The 12,514-nt window shown below is 43.9% G+C and overlaps 1 protein-coding gene across 2 annotated transcripts in view; it reads left to right on the top strand.

Annotated features, from left to right (window-relative positions):
• Positions 1-12,514, top strand: part of LOC111219829 (ras-related protein Rab-26-like) — a 75,949-nt gene that overhangs the window by 47,516 nt on the left and 15,919 nt on the right. For both annotated transcript variants that reach the window (XM_022742645.1, XM_022742646.1), the window contains exon 5: positions 3,885-3,937. In XM_022742645.1, coding sequence (XP_022598366.1) covers positions 3,885-3,937 — 53 coding nt within the window. The remainder of the gene's footprint in view (positions 1-3,884; positions 3,938-12,514) is intronic.

Here is a 12,514-nt window from a genome sequence, read left to right as displayed (position 1 = left end):
GAGGGAGCCCCCTGGGTTGTGCTTAGCTAGGAGAAGAGGCAGAAATGACAACTGCTGCTGGGACTGTCAGAGGAATAATGAAGGTGATGGAAGCAGGGCTCGCTGGTAGCAATTTCACATACTCTCTCTCCTACGTTCGTAGAGTAACATCATTGGCAGGTTGCAGCAACTTGCCTGAAGGGATAAAGTGAAGCTCATCACTCAGATAATACACACACACACACACACGAACACACACACACACACATAGTATTTTCATTAGCAGGTGTCCTCAATGTGGAGTAATCATCAGCGCGCTTTCTATTTTCAAGGCAGTAACAGACCAGAAGAGCGACTGTTGGCAGTTGGTTACAAGCTGATGGAAATATTCTGGCAGTGTTGTTAGTGTGCATGTAAATCAGTTCAGTCTGTAACTTTTGAAACCACATTTTAAATTTGATGTCTTTCATAACTCTAAAATTTTCATTTATAATCAGTGGCAGAACAAACTTTTAGATGCTTTACTTCAGGTGTTTTACTTATGCATTAAAATCTTAGCAGCATTTTAATGTTGAATGTTGGGTGATATGACATTGCATTGTCTTGTATCAGCATTTGTTCTGTATATAAAATGTTAATCTGCAGAACATATACTGTAGTGACTGTGGCTGTCTAAAGAGTAAAAAGCAGTTTACCCCTTTGATATGACAGAAGTGGCCAATAACTTATAACACAGCCAAACTTTTTGACTTCATTGTTTTGATGTCACATCTTTTTAAAGGTTTTTGGGTCGTCCCGGTCCTCAACTGGTTAGGAACCTCTCCCTATCTGAGTTTCTGTATTTCTATGCTGTCACTCAATCAAATAAAGGCCAAAAGTACCATAAAACAAAACCTCTAATGCTATAGATGTGAGGTTGTTTTTGCCTGTTGCAATAATTATACATTGTTTTATGTATTACACATTTCCATTACTCCTGCAACCACTGGTTAATGCTGTGTGCTGTAGTTCTGATCATTACAGGTCGAAACCTTTTTATCCAAGTGATGGATTTTGCAGGCTTATGTTTATTTGTATTTGTATGCATATGTCAATGTGCATTGCTTGTTTATGTGGCTTATTTTCAAGGGAAGGAGAGCAGCCAAGGTCAGTCAGTGATTATTGACGCAGATTATCATCTTAGAGATGATGGATGGCTGCGCTCTTTATGGATCACTTCACTCCATCAAACTCCCTCTCTTCCTGCTCAGGCTTTCCCTGCAGGAGGTTTGATAGTCAAGGTGGCCCACGGAGTCAAATATTTAATATTGTATCTATTGCTGTGCTAGCGGTTAGCAGTATTTAAAACCTAATTAATTTCTTTTTCATTGAAAAAGAAATTAAATAATCTTTAATAAAGGTCCTGAAGTCCTGAAGTGACCCAGATGAGCAAGACAAAAAGTAATCGTATGAGCATTTTCTGACCCACACCTAGACGTGGCGAGGTTAGAGAAAATTACATTTTTATATTTAAACCTCCAATAATGGATTTTTTCTGGCCACTCCGGGGTGGCAGCTGAAAACAACATCATCACCTTTTAAGTTTATATGGCAAACTCTTCAGCGAACAATTGTTAATTTACACATCCAGCACTTACAGAGCGACATAATCCTGCATTAGGAGGCGTGTGTCGGTGCCACCTGTCGAATCTTAAGTCAAATATTCTCTCTCATTGTAACTCTGCTTTTGGTTTCCACTGCTTTTTTTTCTTCTCCCCGCTGGAAACAGCCGCCTGCTGAGGCTGTTAGAGCAGGGAAAGTGAACCAATCATGACAGTTCAGTGAGCCAAAGCAAATTTTAGAGGCAGTGAGATTGCATACATACATATCTAATCATTATTTTTTACTTATTATTTTCTACCCAGCGTGACAGCTTAATCACCCTGCTGTTGTTAAGACGGACAGCCATAATAATAAAAAGCAACAGGAATGCACTTTATAGTCCGTCAGCACTTTCTTCCTGTAAACCGACCTGCCTTCTTATTATGGTCTGTTTTCTACTCTCACGGTTTCTCTGTGAGAGTTTTGGTCTTTCCTTCAGTGTGTCTGTTTATTTATCTTAGCGTACGTCTGTCTTTTAATTTACTCGTCTCACCTTTTTATCTCTGCCTGTCTGTGTCTCGTGTCTTCCAAAAAATCTCCACTCTTCACCCAGACTTCCTGCATCTTTCAAAGTTGTTGTTTCTGTCTCAGGTTCACTGTTTTGCAGCGACAGTGAAACCTGCCTGTGATAAAAACTCTCCACTGCTGTGAGAAAATTCTCCAGCTTCATCTGTCTTGTGCTCTAGGCAAGATGTAATTGGATTAAGGGAGGGTGAAGGAAAGCAACTCCTTGCGGTCGACTCTGGTCTTCTGATAAACACCGGAGCCACTTGAGAAGGAAATTAACTGGTGGAGCAGGTTGCTTCTCTCTTTCTTTTGTCTCTCTTTCTTTCCACCCTCCTTCTTCTTCTTCTTCTCTCCCCCTCTCTCTGTGTTTTCTCAGTCTGACAGAGGCAGACCACGCTCACGGTGATTACAACTCATTAAACACCCTTCATGGACTTGTCTGGCTGGAATAAACAAACAGAGGACTTAATCTAGAATAGATTGGTGAAAATGCAGCCATGGCCGAGGGGGGTGGAGGGGTCGGCGCGTGGAGAAGGGGAAAAGAAGCGGTGGAGGAATGAGAATGGAGTGAGATGTACGCAGAGGAAAGATGGCTGGAGGGATCAGATGCAGTAGTGGGAGGAGAGGTGCTGTGGAGGTAATTAGCGTAGGATAATTCTTCCAAGTGAAGGTTGATCCAGCTGAGAAAATGAGCTACAATTGCCCCTGTAGGTGTAATGAGTTTTATAATACACACCCTCCGGTTCGCAACTACCTGAGTTGGTGTTCTCCTGTTTGTCAGCACTGTGCAGTTGGGGGGTTGTGAGGTGTGAAGCTAATGCTGCGCTGAATGGGAGAGTTTAACAGTTTCTCTTCATGCATTTCTCCTGTGTAAGATCCCAAAGCTCCTGTTGAAGCTCAAACAGAGGAACTTAGATATATAACAAATCTCTACAGTGTATTAAGAGAGGATAGTCCCTGTGCTACTGTACGGCTTTTTTGTTTTTATGGTGGACAAACATGGCTGCATGATGCAAAGTTCTTCGTAGATGGTTTTGTTGTGACAGGAAATAATTAGATCATTGCATACTTCCACATGGCTGCACAACACGATACACCACAGCACACCTACATCTAATACACACAGTCATCCCGTGATAATCTTAGCATTTCTTTCCTGTCGATTATTACAGCAGTCTCCCAGAAATGTGCTCATATACAATACTCTGCAGAAGGTTTGTAGGCACTAAAACTAAAGGGAGGATGCTTTTCAAAAAATAATGCCATGTATAGTTTTTATTTATCAATCGAATGCACCAGTTCTCTGTATTCTTCACACAGTTTTTGGAGGCACTTGGCAGGAAGGTTGTTCTTCCTCTGTGGATTCAGGCTGCCTCAGTGTCCTCTGTGTGTGTGTGTGTGTGTGTGTGTGTGTGTGTGTGTGTGTCTGACTCCATGATGTTGAGATCAGGGCTCTGTTGGGGTCAGACCATCTGTTGCTGGACTCCTTGTTCTCCGTGTCACTGAAGATAGTTCAGTGTGACTCAGGTTGTGATGTTCTGAATGAATGATGGTACTGTGTGATGGAGAAGAATCTAAACATTTAAAGTCCCTGCATTATGTTCAGTGGCAAAATATTTTATAGAAAATTTGAAAAAAATCAGCAGCTCATTCCCACTTAATATTCTACAGTTGGTCTTCTGTTTCTTTAATGACACTAATGAGAACATTTAACACTGAATACATCATGCGTTTGCTTTTTTCCTCTCTCTCCGCAGCTCTTCTCCTCCTCTATGATGTCACTAACAAAGCATCCTTCGACAACATCCGGGTAAGAACAGTTGCACTCGTCTGTCACGTTCTCCCTCTTCCTTCACTCCGTCAGTGTCCATTGTTTTTTGTCACGCCGCTCCGGGGGACACATATTTCACATTTAGCTTGGATCCCCCAACAGGAGCTGGAGGACGTCGCTGCCACTGTGAACCAGCCCCAGACGGTTATTTTTTGTCTATTAAAATGATTTGGAAAGATGAAACTGAAAAGCATGGGTGCAGATAAGAACTCACCCTTTCCCCCAAATGGATCCATCTCTTTGTAGTTAGCGCCCGTCTGTCCCCTGAACTCGGCTCCCACTGTGATTCTCCTTCCCCGTTAGGTGCCACTCCCCCTCGTCTCTTTGTAGGTGCATTACCCTCCTTTGATTAACGCAGAGCGAAGTTAAGAGCAGAACGTGGCCATTATAAAAGTGTGTGTCTTGTACATCAAGGAGAGAAATGGCTCCATGGCCATCTGGCTGGACTAATGCATTTACATCTGGAGTCTGTGTGTGTGTGTGTGTGTGTGTGTGTGTGTGTGTGTGTGTGTGTGTGTGTGTGTGCAGGGTGCAAGTATGACCTGAATGTGTGTGCGTGCTCATGCAGGTGTGTGTGTGTATGTGTATGTGTGTGTAGGTGCCCAAATGGCTCATTAACAGAGGATAGAGAGCAGTCTCTGGAGAGAGACAGACTCAGAGCTTAGCTTCCCTCCAAACAGCTGGTTAACATCATTATGTTTTTTAATAGTTTCTATTAAATCACTCTATCTGGTATCTGAAGCCTCGGATGTGATGGGGATGGGAAACAGAGGCCGGACAGGGGAGAAGGAAAGATGATGTAAAGGAGCAAATTGATAGTCAGTAAAGTTCACGTCAGTTTCTAGCTACCTTTAACCTAATGAAACACAGAAGTTATTCTTTGGACAGAATCTCTTTCTGGTCCAGCAGACAACATTGATGTGTGTACAAATTTGTTAGCAAGTGTTTGGACAGCTTTTAGCTTTTTAGCCTCCCACCATAGGAACTAGTGAGTGGGTGGTTAGTGGTGGTCAGTGTTATAAGTTTCTTTTTTCCTGCTGGAGTGATTTGAGAACAGGTCACGGGTCTCACTTCGAGTGTCAGGGGTGGGGTGGGGGGGTGGGGGCTCTCCAATCACACTGCCAGATATTCTCGGAGCAATCAAAGAACGCTCAAAGAACCGGAAGAGAGTAGATGATTTCAGAAATCAGAAAGCTTTTGTTAAAATAGAAACTGGGGGCTGTGCTGCGAGAGGCGGCGTGCACAGAGATTTCACATGTAATTGCATGTTTTTTTGTTTTTTTTTTGTCATTCACTACGAAGCAGCAGCTCTGTGTCTGTGTAATGTTTGAATTATCACTTCATTCAAGTGTTGAATGCATGAGGGTGTTAGTCAGTGTGCACTTAAACACACGACACTCGACAGCATTAGCACAAGGAAAGCTCTAATGCTCCAGAGCAGATGTGAACACAGTAGGAGGCTAGTGGACTGTGTGTGTGTGTGTGTGTGTGTGTGTGTGTGTGTGTGTGTGTGTGGTGAATATACTGCATGTGGTCCCTGTGGAGAAGTGAGACAGCACACACACACACACACACACACAGAAAGTCAATGTCCTGCTAGTTAATATTCATCTAATTACAACAATTTAAGTGCAGATTGTGCAGGCCTAACACACACACACACACACACACACACACACACACACACACACACACACACCGGAGAAGCTTCTTTCTGAGGTGCAGTTTTCTTGGCTCTCACCTGTTTGATGTGTTCTCGTCACACACTGAGCTGTAGTGGCAGGTGAAGCAGTGACACTGACAATCCAGCAGCGCATTGAAATTGCGGTGTCGGGATTCACCGCGTGTCGTGCTGTCGTCCACCCACCTGCTCCAAGCAGGTCAACAGCACCTGTGTTTGTCATTTTTGTGGCTTCGGTGTGTGCTCCAAGTAGACCTTGTTGTTGTACTTGTGTTATACTTGGTAAATATATTTATTGAGGTACATGTTTTAAATATAATAATATATTTTAAACCAAGGTCTGAATCTAAATTTACAATTACTGCCTCCACCGACCAGTCGAGTTGGTCAAGAGTGAACAGATGTGGCACAATGTCTTTTTCTGACCACGTACACAAGACACCGGAACTAGAAGCCTTTATAAAACATCGTGTTGCTTAAATATCTTGTTTGTTGTCCCTTGTCACTGTTAAACGTTATAAAGAAGGAAGGAGAATTTACATTTATTTACATATTTTTTCTCTTTCTGTTGTCAGACAACTGAACAAGTCTGAAGTGTTTATTTAATCCTACAAAATAAAAGCTGTTAATCAGTCATTTCCAACCTGCGGGGATAAAATCATTAAATGTAATTTGAGTCCAGGTTAATGACGATGGCTTTGCTGTGTATTTATTTTAAAATAAGTGATCTCAAAGAAAGTTAGTTAGTACAGTTTCAACTTCTAACTTTCTGCTCTCATCATCCTGCTGTTCATGCCCCCACCGCCCCCCCCCCCCCCCCCACCCCCCTCCCCCCCCCCCCCTCCCCCCCCCCCCCCCGCCCTCCCCCCCCCCCCCCCCCCCCCCCCCCCCCCCACGCCCCCCCCCCCCCCCTCGGTCTTCAATTGCTTCCATGTACCAATTCCTTGTTCAATTTGCAGCACTGCTAACGGCGAGGACACGTTTTGTTTTAAGTTGGAGAAAATAAGAGAAAATAGAATTTACCAATTTTCCAAATGTATTGAAAAGGAACTGAAACGTCACATTGCCATAAGTATTCAGACCCTTTCCTCAGCACTTAGTCGAAGCACCTTTGGCAGCGATTACAGCCTTAAGTCTTCTTGGGATTGACACACCGGGATTTTGGGGATTTTCTTCCATTCTTCTTTGCACACCCTCTCAAGCTCTGTCAGGTTGGACGGGGACTGTCAGTGGGACAGACATTTATTTACAGGCCTCTCTCCCAAAATGTGTGATTGAGTCAAAGTCAGGGCTGTGGCCGGGCCACTCGAGCGCATTTCACAGAATTGTCCCTAAGCGTGACGCTGCTACCACCGTGCTTCAACGTCGGGACGGTACTGGGCCAATTCAGGCCAAACAGTTCAATACTGGTTTAATCAGACCAGAGAGTCTTGTTTCTCATAGTCTGAGATTCCTTTAGGTGTTTTTTTTTGTTTTCTTTGCAAACTCCAAGTGGCTTTCATGTGTCTGTCACTGATGAGAGGCTTTTCGTGTGGCCACTCTGCCATAAAGCCCAGATCGATGGAGTGCTTCTCCCCAGTCGCTCAGTTTGGCTCCGGCGGCCAGCTCCAGGAAGAGTCCTGGTTGGTCCAAACTTCTTCCATTTAATAATTATGGAGGCCGTTGTGTTCTTGCCAGCCTGTCTCTGAGCTCTGCAGCCAGTTCCTTGGTGGGAGGCACCTGAGATAAATCTCCAGTGTCAAAGCAAAGTGTCCGAATACTTTTGGATATTGTCTTGTTTTTTTTTTTTTGCTTTAATAGATTTGAAAAAAAAGAGAAAATGCAGTAAAAGGCTGCAACATCTAAATACTCTCTGAACATGTGAATACTGTTTCTATAGAGCACTGCAAACACATCAAGGCTGCTCCGCTTTCACATGCATTGTAACCCACATAAATACACCATATAAGCATTGATACTATAATTTTGCCCAGGTTCCTCATTGGTCAAGGATGTGTCGACAACAAATTTGTACTTCACTGGTTGCCATGCCAACCTGTTGACGATTATTAGTTTTTACCACCAATGCAGCAATCCATCTTCACCATCACTGTCAGCACTGTGTGTCAGGAGCAGATTGGACCTTGAATGTCTCTCACAGTCGCACCTAGCACATCGTGTGCACATTCTGTGCAGGGACACTTCGAGACACACACACACACACACACACACACACACACACACACACACACACACACACACACATCCTGATGTGTCCAGTGAATCCGTAATGATAACGCTTCGTATGACAGCGCTGTCGACAGCTGATGTGACCTTGGGAGCCAAATTACAGTCATTTATACAGAATGATAATAGCTCCTTATACACAGTGTCTTCCTCATTTCCTTCAATAAAAACTCGTTGACGTTGGTGGCTGTCTTTTCCCCCTCGGAGAGCTGGCCGTGAGCGAACACCGGTTGCAGGAGGTAGATGCCAGGTCGCTCATTTTCTTGTGCTTCAGAATAATTACCTGTCTTCTGTGGAGATTGGCTGCTGCAGGCAAATCTCTTGCGTTTGCCGTCTTCAGATCTTGTGAAGGACTGTGCTGTTACTGTTGTTCGCCTCTTTTAGGGCACGATGTGGAGCCTTTAAACCAAAACAAACTGCAGCCAAAAAGTAGACTACAGTGACACACCGCTTCGTCACAGTATTACCGTATATCACACAGTAGATGTGCAAGGGAAAAAAGAACGGAGCGACCGAACTGGACAGACTTGGTGTCGTTTGGAAGGCGTCGTTAAGAAATTCGTTCCTTCAAAATTTTGTGCCCCTAGATGCTTTCAACATGGAGCGGTGACACACACACACACACTGCTCTCCAGTTGTAATAGTAGGATTACTGCGCGCATGAAGATTTTTCATTAGTCTGATGCCTTTAAACCATTGAATCTTTTACAACCTCATGTCAGGGCTTTATAGCAGCTACTGGCACCGTGCACCCTGTTGTTGGCTAAAGACACTGCTCAGTTGCAGATTTCCACTCACTCACATGCCAGACACACACATATGAACACACACAAACACATGCACACACACACACACAGATTTTATTGGCATTGACCGGCACGCTTGGGCACCGAGGCCACAGAGAAAAATCATTAAATCATTAAATCACTGAAAGCCTTGGTACAGCAGGGAGGCTTTGTTGTTCAAGAGATTCCCAACAACAGTAAAGTAAAAATCAATGTGATGTACACCCAGTGTCAGCTGGCACACAGCCAGACAAATTGCTCGGGGGGGGGGGGGGGGATTAGCTGACTGTAGGGAACAGAATTACATTGTGTGTTTGGGGAAAATATGATCAGTTGAGTTGTTTTCTTTTCATGTGATCTGTTGCATTTACCACCTGTTGTTCTGTTCCCACCGTCTTAATACGACACTAACATGGAGTGACCCCGTCTCTGCATGACGACACTGTGAAAGAAGAAGAACAGAATCCACAGACCTCACACACAATTACATATTAAAGTTCAGCTTACTTCCAGTGCAGACTCAGGACCACAGGGATGGAAACCAGCCAAGTAGCGGGGACGTATGGTCACAATCTCCCGAGTAACAGCGTTGAATAACATTATGATGTCACAGTGAAGTTGACCTTGGACCATTCGAATATAAATTTTATCCTATTAGACCTTTGTGTTAAATTAGTCTCATAATTTCACCTTTCGACCTCCAAAATGAAATCAGTTCATCCTGGAGTCCAACTGAATGTTTGTGCCGAATTTAAAGGAATTCCCTGGAGGTGTTAGTGAGATACGGATGTACGACCTGAAAACAGCGCGCAGGCATTAAAAGGCAGAAAGCAAAAGCTACTCGCTGCTCAGGGAAACAAACTGTGCAACTGGGAATGAACCCCGTCTCCTAGAACTTACATTTCCGTACAACTAAACTGCAACAGCACATACATTCTGCAGGACAGGTAATCTCTGGCTGGATCACTTGAATGAAGCTGTACATACAGTAACGGCAGCAGAGGTGGGAGGATGTAGTAGAGGTGGAGACACATGTAGAAATCACAGGGCTAAAACAAAAATGGTTTTGGGTTGCACAGTCTCTCTAATAGATGTTGGTGAATCTCGGTGCCAGTTCGCCTAAACTGAGCTGCAGAGGAACCAAAACAAGCCACGCAGTTGATTGGCAGGCAAGGGTGGCGATGCTCTGCTCGTCTACGTCCTGTCCGTGGCCAAGCAGAAAATTAACGATGCAGCAGCTCTCTGCAGCTCTCTGCCTGTTTATAGCTCTGAATCAAATGAAATATGTCCCTCTTTCTCCTTCCCCTCTCTCCTGTTCTGTCTCCCTACACGGCACATTCGCTGATTTCTCTCCAGCTTCCCTTCACAGCCCTCACATTTCCTCTAGACTTTCTGCTTCCTCTTCTGTTTATTAGTCATGTTTTCTCCCTTCTGTCAAGGCAGCTTTCGAAATTCTAAATTAAACCAAGTTTTTCACCCTCTTCTCCTGTGATTAAAAATGGATTTTTTTTTTCCCCCTCATTCTTTTGTCAAAGAGCCGAAGTTCATCAGACAGGAGGACGGAAAACAGCGAAAGGCCAAAGTGTGTCTCATGAATATGGAACAAAAACAAGGAGCAAGAGAAGAAGCTGTGAAAGGCTTATTGCAGTTTGTGTAGCACCTGGAAGTGGTCCACACACACACACACACACACACACACACACACACAAGGATGCACTCACAGTAACGGCCTCGCATGTACTGTTGTAGTGTCCTAAATTTCATTAAGGCATAATGTTCTGCATAATTGAGGGCGTGTCACCAACGTGTCCAAAGCCTCGGCTCCACACACGCTCCTCCTCGGCACTATGGCGGAGGCAGAGCAGCTCTGAATGTACGAAACAGTGACTGATACACTCAGAGAGATGTTGTATATGTTGAGCTCTTAATTTGAAATTGCTAATAATCTGGAAGACACCACACACACACACACACACACTCAGTGCAGGAGGCTAAGTGGGATAATAAGTGTCGGTCTGTTCTACGTCCGCTGCTCTTGTCAGTCTGAGGGATGAAAGATCTGCTCCTCTCTGCCTTTTCATCCGTCTCATCCTGTTCCTCCTCAGAGGCCGAGTGCGTCCTTCATCTCATTTAGACTCCTGAGACTTTTTGTTCCTTTTCGCTCTCTCTTCCAGTTTCAGTTATTAGTCACTCAGTTTGAGTGAAAACTTGTATCTGCACCATGTGTGTTTGGAGTGTCTTTTTTCTGGAGTGTTTGATCCTCCAGCTCACTTCTGGTTTGGCAGCGACAGAACAACGTCTTTTGAAATGAAATCACCAAGATGCCTTTATATTACACCAGAGAAAGAAGCCTTTTGTGTGAAGCCTTGCGTTTTATATTGTTGGTCAGTTTAGTTCAGCCTTATTTTAAGGTAACGTGCGGAAAAAGTGTCATAACCGTGTGATACAGAAGAACATATATACGCCGTGTCAGACAAGGCATCTTCAGAAAATCGGTGTGGCCCTACTCTGGTTCACCTGCTGCCATTGTGCTGCTCATCACTGTCTCAGCTGCCTGAGGCGTCTGAACTCCTGGTCATCGTCTTATAAGTAACTGGAGACGAAAACCTTTCATTTTAACTCCACGTAGATCATAAACCCTCGATATGTAAACATGACTCATTGACATCCTACTTTTCTTCCACATGCAATCATTACAAAAAACAAACCCTGCAAGCACAACTTTTCCTCAATGATTTGTAGTTCAGCAAATTGAAAGTGAACCGAAAAGGAAATATGAGATACACCAGCTTCGTATTTGCATGCACATGGTGTGGTACAGAGTGTGTGTGTGTGTGTGTGTCTGGGTTTGGGGTCTCTGCATGTGTTTATGTGTGTGAATGATGATCTGCAGTCCCACCACTCACCTGCCTGCAGCGTCGCTTCCAGCCTACACTGCAGATCTCTCTCCGCCTCGCTCGACACGCAGCAGCTCATCTCAGCGGATCAAACCCAGATTCATTCAACTTCCTCCATCCAAACTTCTCTTTCTGCATCTTTTTACTCGACATTATCCCGCAGAAACATAACCAAATATTTCACTTTAGAAGATAAGATGGGGATCTTAAACATTAGTAGATATAAATATTACACTATTGTTAAAACTGAAAGACAAATCTTACATTTCCGTGCAGAAGTAAAAGACAAGCAAGAAATTGGACTTGTGCACCGACTCCATTTCCCTCTATTAGGACCAAATTGCAGGAGTCTTGCCATTTAGTCTTAGTCTGTCACTTCCTTTTGATTCAGGTCATAGGAAACTTTGGGTCATTTAAAATGAAGTGTGACAGATTGGTTCATTCTCTCATTCTAACATTTTCTTTTGGATCCTCTCGCCCACCCGGACTGCTGTTGCACACACCCTGCGAGCAGTGTGATGAGCGTTACTCTGCATCTTTAAGAGCCTGATTGTTTGTCGTCAGTAAAAACACACTGATAAACACAGCTGTGCTTTTTGTTATTGTCCTCAGATAAGACGAGATTCTCTGCTCTTTGCATCTGTGTGAACTTCACATACTATTCCCGTCATATGGCAGCCGCAAGCGAGCTAGATTTTAGAGTGTGTGCATCCGCCAGGCAAACACTCCAACTCTACCCAAGTATTGTGGTGTGTCTAGTAAAGGACCCGCCAAACCTGAACTGGAGCAAAGCAGCAGAAATTCATCTGCAGGCGGAGTGTCGGAGACATCACACACACGTGGGAATCACTGATAAAAACAAACAAAAGAGTTTGAATTTTGCACAGAAATATATTAAAAATGAATCATAATCCAGCACTGACGTGGCTCCAGTAATTTTAGGGCTTTGATCATCTATTAAATCATC

This window comes from Seriola dumerili, unplaced genomic scaffold (assembly GCF_002260705.1).
Source record: "Seriola dumerili isolate Sdu_G_001 unplaced genomic scaffold, Sdu_1.0 BDQW01000068.1, whole genome shotgun sequence".
Lineage (NCBI taxonomy): Eukaryota > Metazoa > Chordata > Actinopteri > Carangiformes > Carangidae > Seriola > Seriola dumerili.
Note: the sequence above shows the minus strand (reverse complement) of the source record. Positions and strands in the feature narration are given on the sequence as shown.